Below are 21,858 nucleotides of genomic sequence, written 5' to 3'. Positions count from 1 at the left end.
AGTCCTGCAATCTATTCTCACTAGTGTTCAAAGTCTGATTCTCTAGGAATTCCTCCTCCTGTTGCCAGACCCCAGGTTGGGAAGCCTGACGTGGGGCTCAGAACCTTCACTCCAGTGGCTGGACTTCTGTGGTATAAGTGTTTGCCAGTCTGTGAGTCACCCACCCACCAGTTATGGGATTTGATTTTACTGTGATTGCACCCCTCCTACTGTCTCATTGTGGCTTCTCCTTTGTCTTTGGATGTGGGGTATCTTTTTTGGTGAGTTCCAGTATCTTCCTGTTGATAATTGTCCAGCAGCTAGTTGTGATTCTGGTGTTCTCGCAAGAGGGAGTGTGAGCATGTCCTTCTACTCTGCCATCTTGGTTCCTCCTCCCCTGTATCTATTCTTTTTCAAATTCTTTTCCCATTAGGTTATTATAGAATATGGAGCAGAGTTCCCTGTGCTATACAGTAGGTCCTTGTTGGTTATCTATTGTTTTTGTTTTTGTTTTTGCTTTTGCTTTTTTAAAACTAGTCAGAGGAACAGGATGAGATTTGCAATTTGAAGAAGTCACTGTGGTTATTCTATAAACAGACTGTGGGTTATTGTACAATGTAACAGGAAGGATAGTTGCTGGAATGAAGAAGGTGGTGGCAGAGATGGGAAAGGGCAGATTCTGGAAATAGGAAATAAAATCAGTAGGACTTAATTTGCATTAAATACAGGAAGCAGGTGTTAGGAATGCTTCCAGGTTTCTGGCATGCAGCCGTATGGTTGTTCCTACTTCTGAGAGGGGAATCACTGGGAAAGGAGCAGGTTGGGGTGGGAGGAATCATCAGTTGATCATGGATGTGCTGAGTTTGAAGTCCTTTTGAGAAATTCAAGAAGAGTTATGATGGGGCTTCCATGGTGGCACAGTGGTTAAGAATCCGCCTGCCAATGCAGGGGACATGGCTTCGAGCCCTGGTCCAGGAAGATCCCACATGCCATGGAGCAACTAAGCCCATGTGCCACAACTACTGAGCCTGAGTGCTAGAGCCTGCGAGCCAGAACTGCTGAAGCCCGCACTCCTGGAGCCCATGCTTCGCAACAAGAGAAGCCACCACAGTGAGAAGCCCGTGCACCGCAACGAAGGGTAGCCCCCACTCGCTGCAACTAGAGAAAGCCCGCGTGCAGCAACAGAGACCCAACACATCCAATAAATAAATAAATTTATTAAACAAAAAAAAGAGTTGTGATGGATGTGAGTCACAGTGGATAAATAGGGCTGGAGCTCAGATGAGAGGTCCAGGCTAGAGATCGATGGTAACCGAAGGTAAGGATGAGATTGCCTGGGAGAGTATGAGAACAGTGGTGGACTTAGGGCTAACCTGTGGAACTCTGATGTAAAGGAGGATGGACTTGTGAAGGAGATGGAGAAGGAACAGCGATAATTCTTCAGCCACCCAATGGAGGACAAGTTGCTGAGGCATAGTATTTATACTGATGCACAGATCTGACAATGCATCATCATGGGATTTCTTAAATGTCAATTGTTGTAATAAGAACTAAAGAAATGTATTTAGTATTTTCCAAATACCACAAAATTAAGCAGAAAAATGTCCCCAAGTTTCTCTGTGTTTAGGTTCCTCCTCTCACTATTCCTTAACTCTGCCGAGGCTCAGGGTTTTTACCCTGGCTGCACATCAGAAGCATTTGTGGCACTTATTGAAGCCCCACCCATGGAGATTCTGATTCAACAAGTCTGAGGGTCATGCATGGCTGTTTCTGAGCCATAGCCATGAGTCTGGCCTTTCTGAATCACCTGCAGTTTCCTCAGTGGGCCACATCCTCTCATACCCACTGCTCCTTGCCTGAATGACCTCCCTCTACAGCTCCACCCAGCTCACTCATACCAAACTCTGCTGAGATGGTTCCCCCAGTTCAGTAGTTGTGGCACACGGGCTTAGTTGCTCCGCGGCATGTGGAGTCTTCCTGGACCAGGGCTTGAACCTGTCTCCTGCATTGGCAGGTGGATTCTTAACCACTGTGCCACCAGGGAAGTCCTTCACCCTCATTCTTCCTGGTCTTAGTCATCTTTCCAGGCTACGTTGTCTGCTTCCCTCCATCCTTGGATGTATTGCACTGTGTTTGCCTGTTTCCCTGTCACTTTCCCTTATTAAACTAGGAGTCCTTGAAGACAGACCTCTGAATCCTGAGAGTCCTGTTCAGTACACTGCCTAACACATAGCTCAAGTATTGTTGAGATAATGGATGAAGGAATCCATTCCTCTTTCATTTGTGCTGTCTCAGAACCTTGTGACTTAAAGTCAGGAAAAATTCTTCTGGGCTTCCCTGGTGGCACAGTGGTGAAGGGTCCGCCTGCCAATGCAGCGGACACAGGTTCGAGCCCTAGTCCGGGAAGTTCCCACATGCAGGTGGAGCAACTAAGCCCATGTGCCACAACTACTGAAGGCTGCACACCTAGAGCCCATGCTCTGCAATGAGAGAAGCCACCGCAATGAGAAGCCTGCGCACCACAATAAAGAGTAGCCCCTGCTTGCCGCAACTAGAGAAAGCCCGTGCACAGCAACGTAGACCCAACACAGCCAAAAATAAATAAAGTAAATAAATAAAACTAAAAAAAATAAAGAACTAAAAACATTAAAAAAAATTCCTTTTTTTGTACATTCACCCTGGCCATTCTCCATGACCTTTTCCTAACATTTTCACCCTTATTTTTTTATTTTTATTTTTTTTAGAAAGCAGATTTAAAAATTTTTTATTTATTTATTTTTGGCTGTGTTGGGTCTTCGTTGCTGTGCATGGGCTTGTTCTAGTTGTGGCGAGCGGGGGCTACTCTTCGTTACAGTGCGCGGGCTTCTCATTGCAGTGGCTTCTCGTTGCAGAGCACGGGCTCTAGGCGCACGGGCTTCAGTAGTTGTGGCACATGGGCTCTAGGGTGCAGGCTCAGTAGTTGTGGCACATGGGCTTAGTTGCTCCGCGGCATGTGGGATCTTCCTGGACCAGGGCTTGAACCTGTCTCCTGCATTGGCAGGTGGATTCTTAACCACTGTGCCACCAGGGAAGTCCTTCACCCTCATTCTTAATTTATACTAGCAACCAAGATTGTCCTGGGCATTAATCCGTTCTGTAATTTAAAAAAACACGTGCTTTAGAGTTGTGCTACTCTAGGTTCATGTCTTGACTTTTCCGTATACCAGTATGGGGCCTTGGGCAAATCGCAAAGTACTTAACTTTCAAGAACCTCAGTTTCCTCGTCTGTAAAGTGGGGCTGATAATACATACCTATTAGTGTTATTTACAAGCCTCAAAAAATTGTATTTGTAAAGTGCCTGGCCCATAGTAGGTTTATTAAGTGCAAATTCCCTTCTTTGGGGAGACCCTATGGCTTAATAGAAAGAGCTAATAAATCCTCTGGTTGCAGAGAGCCATTCTGCTGCTTACTGGCTGTGTGTCTTTGGTCCCCTTGTGATTCTCAGTAGCCTCATTTGGAAAATGGGCATAATTATGATTATCCTTATAGAATTATTAGGGAAATTATATTAAATTTATGTCAAGTATCAGCTAGTGCTTGGCATCTAGTAGGTGCTCAGTAAAATGGTGGTTATTATTCTGAGAGGTGATAATATACTATAGTGTTTTTTCTGATTTCCATGATGTATAAGCATTAGTTATTATCCCTAATGTTGTCTCTAACATTGTTACCAAAAGTTGAATTTATTTCAGTGGTACTTTAACTTTTCTGTTTTACATCCTGAGAAAAATCCTGAATCATCTATAAATGTATTGTTTACATGGAAGCTCCCTTTTAGTCAGTTTTCTTTACAGTGCTACACTCAGTGGCAACTGGTTTTCAAACACCTGAATTTATATTCTAAACACATTTTTTTCCTTGTGTGATATTAGCATTGTGCACCTCAGGAGCTCTTTGGAGAATTGGAATTCCGAAAGAATCTCTCAGACACTAGACGTCCATCCCCTCCCCACTTCAACTAGGCAGCCTCTTCAGACTATCTCTGCCCGGAATGGCAGGAAAGTCTGCAGCCTTGGTCTACCATGCTCCAAAAGAGGAGGAAGGACTCATAATTGTGAAGGTCGAAGAAGAAAATTATGTTTGGGGGCAGGACTTTGGCTCTCAGGGCAATGCCTTTAGTCAGGAGGCCTTCCGCCAGCGGTTCAGGCAGTTCAGTTACTCTGACTCCGCGGGGCCCCGGGAGGCTCTGAGCCGGCTCCGCGAGCTGTGCTGTCAGTGGCTGAGGCCAGAGGTGCACAGCAAGGAGCAGATCCTGGAGCTGCTGGTGCTGGAGCAGTTCCTGAGCATCCTGCCAGAGGAGCTGCAGACCTGGCTTCGAGAGAACCGACCAGAGAGTGGAGAGCAAGCCGTGGTGATGCTGGAGGAGCTGGAGAAAGAGCTTGACGAGCCAAGGCAACAGGTAAGTAGGTGTTTTGTTTGCTTGTTTTACTGACTGTAAGTTAATGAGGAAGCCATTCTGAGTGGCCTTGACGGGGCTACCCGAGAATTATAAAATTTTTGTCCTTTGGGTTACTATTTGTGCACTGGGATCAAGTCACTAGAGCTTTTAGTCTTGTTGTTTTCTATCTAATCATCTGAATGTGTTTCTGACTCTGGCTGCCCTGCCCTGTTATTCTAAGGGTTTTCCTCTTGTATGTCCTCAGAATCATAGTGTTGGTACTTGATTACTCCTAGGACACAGCTCATGGCCAAGGAATGATCTGGAAGGAAATGACATCTGTGGGAGCACTGAAGTCGCTGAGTATCCAGCTCCAGCCCTTGGAGAACCAGGGCAAGAATGAGATTCAGGAGCCCCAGGGTTTCTGTGAGAGAGGTGAGGAGCCACAGTCCACTGGGGGTTGAGGGCGGAGGTGAGGGCTTAAATCCGTGGCATGGGTCATTTTCTTAATAACTGCTTCTTATGACTGTCATTAAGTGCTGTGAAAAAGCCCCCTTGCCTAGAAATATTCTACCATTGGCTCTGCCTAGAATCTGAAATTCCAATATAATTTCTAATTTGGGGTTAAGAATTAAGGTCTCTAATAAGATTCTCTAATAATATCCATAATATTCAAAGAGCAGTATTCTGGTTTTTTAATATTATGGTCCTACTGGCAAGGCAGCCCCTAAGATGGAGATGCATAATGTATCAATAAGAGAAACCACATAGTAACTTGACAAGGGAAAATTTAATGTTATGAATTATTAACTATGACAGAGGATTACATACTAATTAGTTTTTAAAACTCCCATAAAGTATACAGAAATAACACATACAGGGAGTCTCTAGGGTTGAGGCAGAACGCCCAAGAAAGGAACAAATCTGCAAGAGGGTGCTGCATCTTCCCGTTCCTTTGGCTGAACTGAGATCCAGATCTTGTTGGAGAGGACACAGCTATGGCCCACTGGATGGAGATGTTCCCTGAGTGCTTGCTGGCAGATTTGCTGGGAAACTGCTCTTTGGGGTATGAAGGAAAGCCATTCATGGGTGGGGGGAAAGTGTGTGTTCTAGGGGGCAGAACTCACTGAGAAGCTACCCTCTGGGGTGCCAGGAGCCCACCCCCACCATGGGGAGGTGCCATGACACAGAACTTGCTGCAAAGCCACCCTCAGGGATGGTGCCCCTGAAACTGATTGGCACTGCTGGGTGCCCCACACGTTGCAGGGAAAAAGAGAGCACACCAGCACCAGGAAGAAAAGCCCCTTCCTCCTCCAGGGTCTGTTCAGCCCCTACTGTTAAAGCTCACATCGTTGTCAGCTGGCCAGGGAGAAGTGTAGCACAGGCAGGGCACTGAAGGGTGGATTTGAAGCTGACCAAAAGGGCTTTGATTATGTTATTGGCAAAATCATCCCTATGGGGAGCATGTACATCAGGCTTATTAACTTGTTCTCATTAACAAGTTTGTTACACCCAACTACCCTTCTGATTTCATCTTTACCAAGCAATCTTATTAAATTCCTATGAAGCTTAGCTATAATAAAAATGTACATTAGTCTAGTCTGGTCTGTGTGACAGTTAAATTACTCATTAATTTTTGTTATGGTTTTATTGCTCAGTTTCATGAGCTTGGCTAATGAGAGTTAACCCCAAGAGGTAAATCTGTTCATTGTATGGTGATAAAGTTAGGTTTATGAGGCCACAAAGTCAAGGGCTAGATCTTGGACCTTGGCATTCACCAAAGGTATCCATGCATCTGTACGCTGAGACCTCCTAGGAAACTCCCTCCCAGCCCCGCAACACACATCATTAGCCAAGTAAGCCCACTTAAATATTTTCTGCAACAAGCAAAAACTACATTCAAGTGGATTTTAAAAAATCATCTCCTCAAGTCCCCTGCCTTAAAGTAGGTAAATATCTAAATCAGTTAGGGTAGATTACTTCTATTTCCTCCTTTTAAGGTCTTGAGGAACAGAGACTGCTGTAATTTTTTAAGTCGTTCTTGGGCTTTTCATACTGATATTTGTTGTGGCCTGAATTATGTCCCCCCAATTTCTATGTTGAAGCCCTACCCACCCCCAGTACCCCAGAATGTGACTGTATTTGAGATAGGGCCTTTAAAGAAGTAAATAAGTTAACATGTGATTGTTAGGGTGAGCCCTAATCCAATATGACGGTGTCCTTGTAAGAAGCGGAGACTGGGACATAACACAAATCGAGGGACAACCGTATAAGGACACAGTGGGAAGGAGCCACTGCAAGCCAAGGAGAGATAGACCTCAAATGATACCAAACCTGCCAACACCTTGATCTTGGACTTCCAGCCTCCAGAACTGTGAGAAAATAAATTTCTGTTGTTTAAGCCATCCAGTTTATGGTATTTTGTTATGGCAGGCAGACCAGCAAACTAAAATGGTATTAAACTTCTTCTCTGTGTCCATATGAACTACTTCCATCTTTAATTTAATTCCATTTTATTTTATTTGTTTAGCAGAGTCCTCATAAAACACACCTGTTCTTGAAGGTAATGAGTACACTGCCCTTTGACTTTGTTTTAACTAAGCATCTCACTGCCTCTGATTCCATCTGTGTTCCATCGCTCCGGTCATCACAGCTCATTCCTCTGGACGTGCTTCAGTTTCTCCACATTCATTTGAAGTACAGGGATAAAAAAATAAAGTACTCTAATGAAGATCTGGTCAATTTACAAGGTAGATTCACACACACCCCCCAACTCTTATTTGTTGCACTCTATATATTTTTATTTGTTTGCCCCTTCACAGTGGTATTATGTTGTTGACTCAATCAACTTATGGCCACAGTGATTCCATCTTCCAGCCTTCCTTGGCCTTAGCAAAATGTCCTCATCCTCCATTTATGCCTGATTCCTAAGTATATGGTCTTGAATGGCCTTGACTGGGTTTCTGATAAATCTCATTATGCTGATCTTTTTTTAGTCTTGAGGGGCTTAGCTCCACCTCTGAAGAATTAATGTGGATCATTTCACATCTTTTACCTAGGTCAGTAAGGATTAAATCATTGGAGGAATCCACCTTGATAGGATTGTAAAAGTTGCCATGTCATTTTTACAACCTTACACTCTTGGTTTTATAATATAATATATAATTTTCCTTAGCTTCTTCACTAGCCTAGCAGTACGTTTTGCTAGAAGAAGAGCCTGAGATGGAGATTTGAGTGCAGGTGGTTTACTGAGGGCATGCTCCTCAGGAGAACTCTGTGATGGAGTGAGAGAGGTAGGGTTAGGAAGGGAAAAGATCAAGCAATGATATGGTCTCGGGTAAAACCTAGCCTTGGCTTAATCCATGAGGTGGGGCTTTGGGAGGACCCCCTGGAGCATAATTGTACTGCTGAGTTGTTCCTTTCTGAGGCGGGGTTGGGGGGCAGTGAGGGTGGAAGTAATTTCCTAGGCCAGGTGGCTTTCATCAGCCAGGGCTCCAGAGAAGAGGACAGCTGTGGGTCGTCAGGAGCCAACACTCACAGCAGCTGAGGGAAGGAGGCACTGTGTTGGTGAAGGGGATCTGAGTGGGTAGTGGAGCATCATCTATATAGTATTAGGCTGAATCATAGTTGTCCATGTGCAGTTAAAGGCCAAGTCCCGAGTTAAGATGATTTTAGACCATACAGGTCACTGAATAGGTAGGGAAGTAGTGGGATGGGGTGAGGGGATGTTATATAGAAGAGCTCTTCTACAGAGGAACCTATGGCTTATTTCTCTTCCGAAGAGCCTCCTATAATCTGTACTCTGCCCTCCAGCATCTGGACTTTGGGCTTGATTGTAAATTATCATTCATTCTTGGAAGATATCAATTAGATTATTTGGATTATTTTTGTACCAATATTTCTAAATATTTAAGTAATCATCTCATATTCTACTTTTAATCTTTGTCATTTCCAGGAATTACTCTAGTTAACTGTTTATCCTAATTTTTTAAATATAATATACATATATAGGTGAAAGAATAAGAGTCTTGATATTTTCCTTATCGATACATCTAAGGTCAAGATTTTTCTCTGGTCTCATAATTTGTCTTCATGTGATTATAGAATTTGAAGAAGTATTTTAAATCCTATAAATTACATTGCTTTTCTAATTTTCACAGCCCTAAATTTGTCCCTACACCATTTTATTGCAACTTTATACCCTTTATAATTTATACTCTTTATAATTTGACCTATTTACTACTTTCACAAGATTTCTCATTAGGTTGTCAGGTCTCTGACTTTAACCAAGTTGGTGCTTATTATTCTTCTGCCTTTTTTATATATTACGCTTTTATTCATAAATTTTCCCTTTTTGAACGAGCATAGCCTTGAGTAATTTAAATTTCTATTTAAGATTCAAGAACAGTGTGAATTTTAGTGTTCTGTCCTAATCTAAGAGGCAGTGTTGTCCATCTGTGATTTCTGGTAAGGAGTGAGGAAAAGGGAAGCTGGATAGCCCTCTGCTTTGGTCAGGTAATCATTGTGAGCCTTTATTGTTGTGTTTGAAGTGTGATGAACTCCAAGAATATCAAAAAGAAGTATTTGTTTTCATAGAAAAATACAACTTTTCTGAAGCTAAATAAAAATGGTTTTTAAATTAATTTTTTTTTCTTAGTGCAACTACAGCCCTGCTTCCTTCCAGTAGGGAAAGCAGATGACGCAGGGGGAAAGTGCAGGCCTTGATGTTAAGCATCTTTGTTTGAATCCTGACTCTACTAGTTATTAATTCTGTGGCCTTACATCAGTGACATAGCCTCTCTGAGCCTTCGTTTCCGGATCTGTAAAATGCATATAAGTTTAGAGGGCTTTGGGGCGGACAAAAGTAACTTAACAGTTCTTCAGATTTTCCCCACTCAAAATAATTGAAGTTACCTCAGCTATCATCCAGTAGTCTCCTGTTCTGAGTTACTAGAAATCTAGAAATGAGAGGGGCGTGTCATGTGAGAGCTGAAGGTTTGGCACCAGGCCGTCACATCTGCTTCTTGTTTCCATCCACCATCTTTGACCATTTATACATAAAAAAGTGAACATAGAAGACTCCCACCTGGCCCCAGAATGAGTCAGGAACACACAATATTCCTTTTCTTATGCTCTGCATGTCTTATTCTATTTGCTTATAATCATTTGATCAACTTAGAACCTGCCAGAATCTGCAATTTACCTTTGCACCACCTACCTCTGTCCAATTCTAACCCCTAAAGCATTTCCTAATTGTATCTCCTGCTCTCCTGTTTTTGTAGAAGCACGGCTGATTCAAGACTCTTAGACATCTGTCTTTATTCTAATTACTCTTTATCTCCTCTTTTCCTTTCCCTCATTACCTAAAAGCACATCTTCTCCTCTAACCCAAGATTGTCTCCCAGCTTCCTGGTCTCTCACTGCTACTCCTGTTTATCACTACCTCCTTTAACTAATGTCTTGCCCTGTTCACCATCCCTCCTTTCCAATGCTGACTCTCATTCTAGTCTATATTACTCTCTGAGGGTGGCAACTCTCCCTACCCAAGGCCACTTTTCTAAATTCTAGGTTGGGAAGCTAGTTTTTAAGAGTTTTCCTTCTAATAGGTAAATACCTATTTCATTTGGTTTATTTTCTGTTTCTGCTACAATAAGTTCTTCCAACATGGGGAGCAAATGACACTTGCATTTTCTATTCACATTTTTAGATGGCAAGCTGGTGGCTGACAAACTGTTGACAGCAAAGCAAGAAATTATTGAATGTGTGGCATCAGCAGCCATGATATCCTCAAGACGACTCCCTGGGGAAACTCCTTCAGGACAGGTAGTTGAAGAAGCTTTGGGAGGTCTGGACAATTTTGAGAAGCCAAAAGGAAGTGCTTCAGGGGACAAAATGAGTCAGCTCCCTTCCCAGGAAAGACATTTTAGCCTGGCAAGCTTCAACAAGGAAATCGCCACAGAAGAGAGTGTCCTGGAATGTAATGAAGGTGAAGGAAGTCTCAGTCTGAACTCAAATGTTACAACACAACCGAGAATTCACGCTGGGGGAAAGCTCTATGAGTGCTTCGACTGTGGGAAAGCCTTTTGCCAGAGCTCAAAGCTGATTAGACATCAGAGAACTCATACTGGAGAGAGACCTTATTCATGTAAAGAATGTGGCAAAACCTTCAGTCTGAGCTCAGACCTTGTTAGACATCAGAGAATTCATAGTGGTGAAAAACCCTACAAATGTTGTGAATGTGGAAAAGCTTTCAGGGGCAGCTCAGAGCTCATCCGGCATCGGAGAATTCACACTGGAGAGAAACCTTATGAATGTGGTGAATGTGGGAGAGCTTTCAGCCGGAGCTCAGCCCTTATTCAGCATAAGAAAATTCACACTGGAGACAAAGGCTATGAATGTATTGAATGTGGTAAGGCTTTTGGTAGAAGCTCTATCCTTACTGAACATCAAAGAATTCACACTGGAGAGAAACCTTATGAATGTAATGAATGTGGAAAATCCTTCAATCAGAGCTCAGCCCTCACCCAGCACCAGAGAATCCACACTGGAGAAAAGCCTTATGAATGTAGTGAATGTAAGAAAACATTTAGGCATAGATCAGGCCTTATGCAGCATCAGAGAACTCACACCAGAGTTTAACTCTTTGGGTAAGAGTTGTACAACTATGAAATACTAGGAATTCACTTTGGAGGTGAATAATGGGATATGTATATATGATATATATGTGGTATAATGGGATATATGATATATATGATATATATATATGATATATATATATATATATGATATATATATATATGGTTCCGTTGAAATGCATGTATGGCAGGGGAGTACCTAGCCTGGTCCATGAGTCACTAAAGGCTTCCTGGATGTGATGAAATCTCAGTTGAGACATAAAAGGTGGGTAGAAGTTAGCCAGACCAAGGCAAGAAGGAAGAGAAGGATGTTACAGGCAGAGGTTATAGCACATGCAATGGCATGAACAGAGGATCTGGAGACATCCCTTCCTCTGAACTCTTCTCTCTGGCAGGACTTTTTTCTTGGGGCCCCTGGTTCAGAAGCCAGGACAGGTGTTTGTTCCTCTCTTCCTATTTAGTCACTGAGTTGGGTGGCCTATCCCAGTTCTCTTGAAGTACTTAGGAGAATTAGTGTGATGGAAGACTTTGCTGCGTTGTATGGAAAAAGGCATCTTTGTACACCAAGGAAAGAATACATATTGGAGGCTAGAGGGACAGTGGGGACTGGAGTGTTTGTGTCCCATGACCCTGGGGCCCAGGAAATGGGAAGCTGACAGGAACACGGGAATGGGAGGTCTGCCTTCCTCATTCCCTGTTCCCTCCCCTCATCACCAGACTCACAGATGCTAAGCTACTTGAGGGCAATGAATATTTGTTGAATATTTCTCAAAACTCTACTTCTCCAATTTTTATTTTGGCAGTTTTAATTAACTCACAATTGCTGAGGGCAGTTAATACCTAAGAGAAAGTTTGAGTCCTCTTCTAAGATGTCCTGATTTCCCTTCCTGATACTGTCACTTCTGAAGAAGATGTGATAATCAAAGCTTGTTGTGGGTAATAGGAGAGGTGAAATTAGGGAGACAGCTTTTGTGTCCAGAGGTTGTAGGATTATTAGTGAGGCCAGTCAGAAATCTAAAAAGATCGTTCAAATGGATAGAGTTGCCTTTTCCTATGGGTGACAATCAAATGATTTCATGTTTTTTTTTCTGTTTTTTTTTTTTTGTGGTACGCGGGCCTCTCACTGTTGTGGCCTCTCCCGTTGCGGAGCACAGGCTCCAGACGCGCAGGCTCAGCAGCCATGGCTCACGGGCCCAGCCTCTCCGTGGCATGTGGGATCCTCCCGGACTGGGGCACGAACCCGTGTCCCCTGCATCAGCAGGCGGACTCTCAACCACTGTGCCACCAGGGAACCCGGTTTCATGTTTTTAATACCATTTAATATTTTTTTTACTGATTGTGAACTAATTGTAAATGTTGATAGTACAGAAAATGAGAAAGTATAAATCACCCATGATCCCACCATCCATAGAAACTTTGTTAACATTTTGGAGTACTTCTAGTAGATTTTTTTTACCCCCCAACCTTAATATATGTGTACTTTTTTGGTGAAAATCTTGTTTGGTAAATCATTTTTAGTAACTGATTTTAACACTTATACTTTTGATTATATACTTCAACTGTTTATTTAAAAAAAAGTTTGAAGTATAGTTGATCTACAATGTGGCGTTAATTTCTGCTGTACAGCAAAGTGTTTCAGTTATACATATATATATATATATTTACACATTCTTTTTTAATATTCTTTTCCATTATGATTTATCTCAGGATATTGAATACTGTTCCCTGTGCTATACAGTAGGACCTCATTGTTTATACTTTAACTATTTAGTATTAGAATGTAATGCAAGATGTCTTGTAATAAAATTTGAGTTTTAAGTTTTGCTTTGAAATTAATCATTCAGTAATAGGGAGCACCGTAACACGAATGGAAATGTGCTGGGAGAATGGGGGAAGGAGTTGTGGGAAGAAGGCAGGGAATTGGTGGTCTTAGCTTTGATTCCTGGGCCAAAACATGTCTGGAAACGATACCTAGTCCCTGGGGCTGCAGTTCACCAGGTGAAGTCACAAAATTGAGGGGACATCTGGAGCTGCACTGTGGTTGAAAGAACATGGGAATGAGAGCAAGTAGCCTCTACAAACAGACGCATCGTCCACAAGAATCAGGACGCGTCCCCACCTTGGGAGCAAGAGCCTGGGAGAATGCCACAGCTTTCCCCTCCCCTCTCAGCAGGTCCTTAATAGACACACATGTGCAGAAACACCCCATGACCCCTTAGACCTATCATCATTTGTGCCTGCCAACAAGAGAGCTGTGAAGGATAAAGTTACTGAGCAGCAACATCTGGTTTGGGGCCATCAGAGAGCAGGGGGTAGATCTGCCTACCTCGCTCACCCTTCCTCTTGACTTTGCAGAAATGCTCTTCAGGTCAGTTCCTTCTGCATGGAAATGATTGGCAATCCTCCTTGCTCTGAGGATTCACTTTACAGGGCAAAAGAAGCAAAGTTGTTCACAGGGGGGCTTGGAGAGACCAAGGTCAGACTTGTTTAAATCTCTAATCCTCTCATCTGGACAGTGTTAACTGCAGCCTGTGGAAGTGAGGAGGGAGGAGTGGAGAGGTAGGAAACTGGTATTAAGCACTTTGCCTAAATTCCACATCTTTTAAAATCCACATCTTTTAAAATCTGAGCAGGACCCATTTAAGGTAAACAGTGGACTGCCTCTACACCAAGAGAAATGAGGGTTCTGAGCAGAAAGGAAACGGATGGATTACTTTTCCTCAGGCAACTCTGGTGAAGGAAAAAACAATTACCTTTGACATTCACCTACTTGGTGCCCCCTCTGTTTCATATAGACTGTTGAAGCTTGAACTGTAAGAGATCACCTACTTCAGCTCTTTTAAACTGAGGGTCCAGAGTTGTCAGGTGACTTGCTTATGGCTGCAGAATTCACGGAGAAACACTAATGAGAACAGAAGTCTTCACTTCAAGGCTACTGTGTTTCTCAACTATAATCACTTTCATGCAAATAACTTATATTTGCACAGAGATTTATAATTTGCACCTTTTTGTACACTAGTCAGATGAGTACATCTGCCATTGTCATTTACCAGTTAGGAAGTCACAGATCAGTTAACGAGTTAGCTAACTGCCTAGGACTTGGAAGGCACAAAGATGCCATAGAAAGCACATGCTTTTCTTGATAATTTCTCAGCTATCCTGGGCTTCCATTCCCTTTTAAACCTTTTTTTCTCTAACTTTAGAAATTTTAGGTATTTATTATAGAAAAAATTGGAAGACAAACACAAGAAAAAATTAAATCTCCTATAATCTTATTACTCAGATATAACCAGTATAGCACTGAGATTATATACATTTCCAATATTTTTAATGCATAAATATATTTTTACACAAATAGTATTGTACATATCGTCATGTTTTTACTTAAGATATGAACGCTTTCTTACTTAATATTAATCAACATCACTTTTTAACAGCTTTTAAGACTTTGTATACATTCATGATGGTTTCTGAAGCATACATTTCTAGGTAGAATTTTAAAGTCAAAAGGCAATGCTTAAGGCTTCTGGTATTGATTGCCACAGACAGCATTTATTCACATCTCACCAGCAGCATTAGAGTCCCAATTTCCCTGAATCTTTGTTAGTTTTGAGGGGAAAAAAGTGCCATCTCAACTCTTGCTTTAATATACATTTTTAATTCTAGCAAGGCTAATATTTCCTGTCCATTGGCATTTATTCTTTTGTGATTTGCCTATTTAAGTACTACTTTTTTCTATTGGGACTTTTTCATGGGGAGATAGTACAGAGAACTGGCTCCCCAGACGCGTTCTGGATTCCTACTGCCTGGGTTTAAAGTCTGACCTCACCACTTTGTAGCTACATGACCTTGAGTAAGCCATAACCTCAAGCCTTCATTTCTTCATCTGCAAAATATGGGCTGAGAAGTAATACATATATACAAAGCCCTTTGCAAGTACCTATTATGTTTCTTACCAATATATGTAAGAACACTCTATATAAAGAATACTTGCCTTTTGTAATACATGTTGTATCAATTCCTACTTAACATTTGTTCTGCCCTTTTCAGTTTGATTGGATCTTCCTCTGTGGAAGAGGAGTATGAGTTGAATAGCTTTACCATGCTATTTTGTTATTTAACCTAGCCCTTTCTTTTCTCACATTCTCTCTCCAAGCATGGGCATCTAGTCCTCCTGCCATTCTTACTGGTTAGTACATGCTCATGCCCCAATAGAAGCATTACTTCTCTATTTATCCTCATGAAAACTTCCTATGTACAGGACTCGAGATTCCCAAAGGTTTGAATTTTTGGTAAGGTGTGTTGTAACTCTGATCTATTAGGTATTTTAAATAACATGTCTTTCTGTTGCCGACCAACCTATACACCTTTCTGCACTGCACTGAGAAGCACCAGTCTAGGGATCCTTTTCCTGCTGGGTCCCTCAGAAGAGGGCAGTCTCTCTGGATGGACCGTGACTGTTATTTCCCTTTAGCATGGTCTTTAACAAAATTCACGACTGTGAAATACTGCTGATATGACAAAACTGAACACATGTGAGGCGCCTGGAGAGTAACAGACCCAGCAATGGAGGAAGCTTTTAGTGCCTGAGCCTAGGTGTGCGCACTAGGAACTGTGGGAGTACAGACCCAGAAACAAATGATACGACAGCCGTAGTGGCTTCCGACCCAGAGCCTGGGGAGTTAGGAGGAAGCCAACAGAAGCGCTGGTCACGTCTTAAGAACCAAAGGAATCCTTATGTCCGCGAGGATGAGATTTGGAACTCTAAGACTCTTAACTTCTAGACTGGGCTCTTTCTGGCCCCCTGCCCTCACCCACATGGAAGGCCTAGCCTCCAGGTTGGACAAGGAAACTACGTTTTAACCCTTGCCCTGGGGTCATACAAACCAAGACAAAGCTCCTCATCACCCCATGCTCCAAGGACTCCAGGTTTTGTCTATTAACAAATTTCTCCACTGGCTCATGTTTCACTATAGGCACTGTAGTAAACAGAGATTCTGGCCCCATGCATGCTTTTCCTACAGACAGGAATCCACTTCAAAAGGAACTCAAAAGGAAGACTCTAGGCAAAATGGCCTTTTCCTTTCCTCAGAGTGCCAGACTTTCTTCCTGGCCGGCCTACCTTCCTGGCCACTCATCCTTCAGATAATTTTTCTCAGAAGCCTTCCCTGATCCAAGGTTGGGCCAGGTACTCCTTAACATCACAGAGCACTGATCGTACCACAGTGTCACTGCCTGTTTGTGTCGTCCGTGAAACTGAAGGTATGGTCTTATTTTCCACTGTATCCCTAGTGCTTGGCACAAAGCAGCCACTCAAAAAATAACTGGTGGAAACTTAATTTGTATTTCCTTTTCACTATCTCACTTCTGGTCTGCTCTGGGCTCAATGTCATTGATGAAACCGTTTCCCCATATCTTGCTGCCCTGCCACTGTTCTTAACTGGTCAGTAAAATTTTTGCATTCCTGAGACAAAATGTCCCTCATACTCTCCACACCATCCTCCAAATCTGACCCACTGACAATTAGATGCAGTGACAGAGCTGCTGTGCCCTTTGTGACATTCTCATGGAAAATGACGTTTCAATGTTATAGTCCTATTTTTCGCAGTTCCTGAGTATTCTTACTGGTAAGAGAAAGGTGGAAGCAATGATTCTTCTGTCTGCTTTTCTAATTAGTCACAGGAAAAGCTTTGAGCACTGGCAAGTGCTGTATAAAGTCAGATTGATTCGAGACCTAGTGCTGTACAACCACCTCCATGGAGTCTTACTCCAAAGTAAATTAAACCCTTTTGACGAACAAAGATAGAAGCCTGACTGAAGTATTTACAGTATTCATAAGTCACTTTACAGTGTGGACTCTCTGATGGCGCATGAGGACTGATCTGTGCCTGAAAGCCTTCCCACATTCACTACATATGTAAGCCTCATCCCCAGAGTGGATCCTCTGATGTTGAACAAGGGCTGAGCTCCTTTTGAAGGTTTTGCCGCATTCATTACACTGATAAGGTTCCTCTCCACTGTGAATTCTCTGGTGTCTGATGAGGTTTGAGCTCAGACTGAAGGCTTTTCCACACTCACTACATTCATAGGGTTTCTCTCCACTATGTATTCTCTGATGGGTTATCAGCTCTGAGCTCTGCCTGAAAGCTTTTCCACACTCATTACATTCATAAGGTCTTTCTCCTGTATGAATTCGCTGGTGTCTAATAAGCTTTGAGCTTTGGCTAAAGGTCTTCCCACACTCATTACACTCGTAGGGTTTCTCACCAGTGTGAATTCTTTGATGGATAATGAGATATGAACTTTGACTGAATGCTTTGCCACATTCATTACATTTACAAGCTTTCTCACCAGTATGGATTTTCCGATGTCTAATGAGGGCTGAGCTCTGGTTGAAGGCCTTCCCACATTCACTACATTCATATGCTTTCTCACCACTATGAATTCTCTGATGAATAATAAGATAGGACCTCAAACTAAAGGCCTTCCCACACTGGCTACATTTGTATGGCTTTTCTCCAGTATGGATTCTCTGATGTTGTGTTAGAGCAGAATGCTGTTTGAAGCTGTGCCCGCATACATCACACCTATAAGGTCTCTCTTCTGTAGGAACTTTCTGATACGTTATAGAGTTTGTATTTAGAATCAAGCTTCTCTGGGGCTCAGGATGGTCTTTGTTTCCTAGAGATTTGTGTGTGAAGATTACTTGACTAAAATTGCCCCCTTGGGAAGGGGATCTTCTTAGTTTCTCCCCTGTAGCACTTCCTTGCTGCCACTCTGAACCGCTTTCATGTTCACTAATTCCTCCAAATGAAGGCTCCCGGGGAAGTCTTCGCAATTTCTCTCCTGAAATGTCCTTTGTTGCTGATCCATTATTCTCACAATCTGAAATGATAACAGCAAAAAAACAACTTTTTATTTCTCCACTTTCAATACTCCCTTTCTATGTGAGAGAAAATAGATTCTTCTACTTACAAAGATAAAGCCATCTGCATGTATCTTTTCTTTAACTGGTCAAAATAGGGTCCCTCCTCCTTTCTAATACTAAGGCCTACATCTACAGTTTGAAATTTATCCTTTCCTGCTTCCTCTGAGACTTCAGTTGATCAGTTACCCACTACTCCTTTCCTATTGTTTTCAATCTCTTTCTCTGCTGACTCCTGTTCGTCAGCATTTAAATAAATTCAAGTCTCTCTCATCTTTTTAAATCAAGCTCCTTGCCTACACATCTCCCTCATGCAACCTCACTCCTACTGAGAATAAAGCTTCTTCGAACGGTTGTCTGTACTCGTTCCCATTCTGTAATCTGGTTTCTGCCATACCTGTGCACCTCCCACCCCCCCAACTACTGTCATCAAAATCAACTTCATAGCTGCTAAATCCAATGGCTTCTTTCTGGATCTTACTTAGTTGGCCTCTCTGTAGCACTGACACTGGGGACCACATCTTCCTTCCAGAGCCATTCTCTTCCAAATACATTAGCCTGATTTCTGTGGCTGTTCCTTCTTAGATTCAAGGTCAATCACTCGAACACGAGTTCCTCAGGGTTCTGTTCTGAGCTCTCATATATCCTCACTCCACCAACTCTCTATGTCCTAAGCTTCAATCACTACTTATGTTATAAGCTAATATCTCCCCAGATCCCCAATTCTATCCCAGTTCTATGAAGCTCTAGACTCTCGTAGCCAATGCTAATTGGCCATATTACTTGTAAATATTTGACAAGCACCAAAATGTCCCAAACTAAACACATCATCATATGTATTTTTTTCCCTTATGTTTTCCCACTTATATGAATAGCACCGCCATTAACCAAGTTGTTCAAGACCGAAACCTGAGTACCACCCTCAACTCCTCTCCCACATGCTCCACGTTTAACAATGACCAGCTCCTGCAATTCAAGTTAAATGCAGAAGAACAAGAGTCAGCCGTGATCTTTCCCACCTCTCACAATACATCTTGATTTACTCACTGTGGCCACTTGGATTACAACTGTCTCTAACCAGACTCTACTCTTGCCTTCCTCAAATCCATTTCTGCTCTGCAACTGAGTCCTAAAACACAAATCTGATCATGTCACTCACTCGTCTAAAACCCTTCAACTCTTCCCCACTGTACTGTACAAACGAATGAGGATGACAGACACATTTTCACAACCTGTGTCCCAGTTTCGTCTCTAGTTTCCCTCTAACCAGCTCTCCCCTAGGAGTTCTCTCTTCAAGTTAAATTGAATTACCTGCAATTCCCGGAATGGACTGTATCCTCTCACCTTCAGGATTTTGTGGACTTTGCTCGTGTGATACTGTAATGTGGGAAATATAGATTTGGCCTCATCCCCAGTTCCTGGCACAGAACTTTTAAAACCCCTGAAAATTTCCTCTGTGGTAGAGATGAGGAGGTGCCGGAGGTTATGCTAATGAGTTGACTCTTGGAGGGCAAGGGAGCTGGTTGATTAGAGTTAGAACTTTTGGACCCATCCTCTGACCTCCAGGGAGAGGGGCTGGTGATTGGGTTAATCACCAATGGCCAATGATTTAATTAACAAAACCTCCATAAAAACCTTAAACAAAGGGGTTCAGAGAGCTTTAGGGATGGTGAACGCACCCAGGAGAGTGGTGAACCCCAAACTCCAGAGACACAGAAGCTCCTGTGCTCAGGACCCTTCTGGACCTTGTGCTATGGACCTCTTCATCTGGCTGTTCATTTCTGTCCTTTATGATGAACGGGTAATGGTAAGTAAGGTGTTTCCCTGAGTTCTGTAAGCCATTATAGCAAATTATGAAACCTGAGGAGGGGGTTGTGGAACCACCAATTTGCAGCCAAATCGGACAGAAGTGTGGATAATCTGGGGACTCATTACATGCAACTGGCATCTGATGTGGGAGGCAGTCTCTTGGGACTGAAACCTTAACCTGTGGGGTCTGCACTGGTTCTGGGTAGTGTCAGAATTGCTTAATGGGAGGGAAAACCCCACATATGCAGCGTCAGAAATGTTGTGAGCAGAGAAAGAGTTTTTCCCTTTAGCTCGGGAATCTCCTCCTCCCACCTATTTACCTGGCTTTCTTCTACTCAGAGTTCAAGTCCTAGCTTAGATGTCTCTCCCTCCAGGAAGTACTCCTTGGACCTCTAAGGTTGAGTTAGGTGGGTGCCTTTATATGTGCCCCCATATTACATTAATTATTCTGTAATTTACTACCCTATACTGTATTATAATTGCCTTTATAATTGTCCACCACCCCATTTAGGCTTGAAAATTCTTTCAGGATAGAGACCCAGTGCCTACCACAATACAGATGTGTATTAGCACCTTATTAAGTCATGAAATGAAGGAATAAGTGGATAAATGATGGGGAAACTGACACAAGGAGGGCTGACTGCAATTCATCAGGATTGCTGAATACAAAGGTGCTCAAGAGTGAGCACCTCCACTCTAGAATAATAAACGTGAGGCTCACATGGGGCATGCTGTAAAATATTGTTCTCTACCCTCAAGACCAGAGGCCTGATAACAGTTCCCAGATGAGTTTCTATTTCTTACCGCTTCTGGGGGAAAGGCAAGGTTCCCAGGGTTTCAGCTGTGTCTTTAAAGGCTGGAGTTCGATGTTTGTTAACTCCTGGGATGCTCCAAGACATGTCAAATCCGTCCATGGCCCTGCTGGTCCCTGTGGACTAGCTGGGACCTGAAATCAGTAAAATTTGTGAGAAAATTTCTTTGTGAGAAAATCCCTAGGGAAAATGCTTAGTAAAAGTCTCTAGGAGGTCACCGAACACATCTCCAAGGATGACGGATAGGAACAAAAGAACTGTTTAAGGACAGAGACAGGTATGGCCCTGGTAGTCACTTCAGTGCTATGGTTCAGTAGAGACAAATTCTCACCCCATTCTTATAATGCCGCCACATGCTCCAGGAAGTAGATTCCTTTTCCCAAAACATATCACATCTCCCTGTTCTCACCTGCTGCCCTGGATCATCAAATTCCCTCTCCAAATCCTCCAACAGAGTCACAGCTTCCTCGCCACTTTTTGGACTGTGCTGCTGAACCCAGATCTGCAGCTCCTCAGGCAGGATGCTCAGGAACTGCTCCAGCACCAGCAGCTCCAGGATCTGCTCCTTCGTGTGCAACTCTGGCCTCAGCCACTGACAGCAAAGCTCCTGGAGTCGGCCCAGAGCCTCCCGGGGCCCAGCTGTCTCCTGGTAGCAAAACTTTCTGAACTGCTGGCGAAACAATTCCTGGCAGGATCGGGTACTCCCATTCTGCTTAAGTTTCTGACCCCAAGAAAGGCTTTCTTCTACTTTCACTAGTATTAGCTCTTGTTCCTGAGAATTCTGAGGTATTGGGGTTGAAACTGCTCTGGATTCCATACCCGTTCTGGGCTGAAACAGCTTAGCAAAAAGCTCACTACAACTGCGTCCTCTACTTCAGAGTTTCTTTTGAGTAATCTCTTCTTTCCTGAAGGATATAAAAGCACTGTTAACTTACAGCAATGAAAAAAACCTCTAAGAGCTTACAATACATCGCTCTAAGAACTTACAATAACAAAGGTCAGTCATCGAAGTAATATATGGAAAGGGATCAGGTTTGAGACTGTAACTAAGTAATAATCAAATGACAAAACTAACAATCACTCACCTCATTCAACGTCTCTCATTTTGTAGAATTCCTACCACATTTATGCTATGAGAAATTATTTTAGAGGCAGAAGAATGCAATATTAACATGAATCACATATTGAGGAATTTCCTTTTCAATTCTCTTTCAATCCTGTTTGCATCAAGGAGAATAGTCTGTCTTTAACATCTTCTGAAGATGTTACTTACAGAATTC

The 21,858-nt window shown here is 42.7% G+C and overlaps 2 protein-coding genes across 2 annotated transcripts; one reads left to right on the top strand and one right to left on the bottom strand.

Moving 5' to 3' along the window:
* Positions 1 to 4,010: 4,010 nt before the first annotated feature.
* Positions 4,011 to 4,861, top strand: LOC307062468 (zinc finger and SCAN domain-containing protein 30-like; the record flags this gene model as incomplete). The annotated part of the gene is made up of 2 exons (XM_079718178.1): positions 4,011 to 4,418; positions 4,694 to 4,861. The coding sequence occupies 2 exons, from the start codon at positions 4,011 to 4,013 to the stop codon at positions 4,859 to 4,861; spliced, it is 576 nt and encodes a 191-aa protein (XP_079574304.1).
* A 1,735-nt stretch (positions 4,862 to 6,596) lies between these two features.
* ZNF397 (zinc finger protein 397) lies at positions 6,597 to 21,395 on the bottom strand (the record flags this gene model as incomplete). The annotated part of the gene is made up of 5 exons (XM_079718177.1): positions 6,597 to 6,634; positions 10,012 to 10,275; positions 17,831 to 17,917; positions 20,571 to 20,712; positions 20,988 to 21,395. The coding sequence occupies 5 exons, from the start codon at positions 21,393 to 21,395 to the stop codon at positions 6,597 to 6,599; spliced, it is 939 nt and encodes a 312-aa protein (XP_079574303.1).
* Between the last annotated feature and the right edge of the window lie 463 nt (positions 21,396 to 21,858).

Source organism: Hyperoodon ampullatus (assembly GCF_949752795.1).
Source record: "Hyperoodon ampullatus genome assembly, chromosome: 13".
Taxonomy (NCBI): domain Eukaryota; kingdom Metazoa; phylum Chordata; class Mammalia; order Artiodactyla; family Ziphiidae; genus Hyperoodon; species Hyperoodon ampullatus.
Note: the sequence above shows the minus strand (reverse complement) of the source record. Positions and strands in the feature narration are given on the sequence as shown.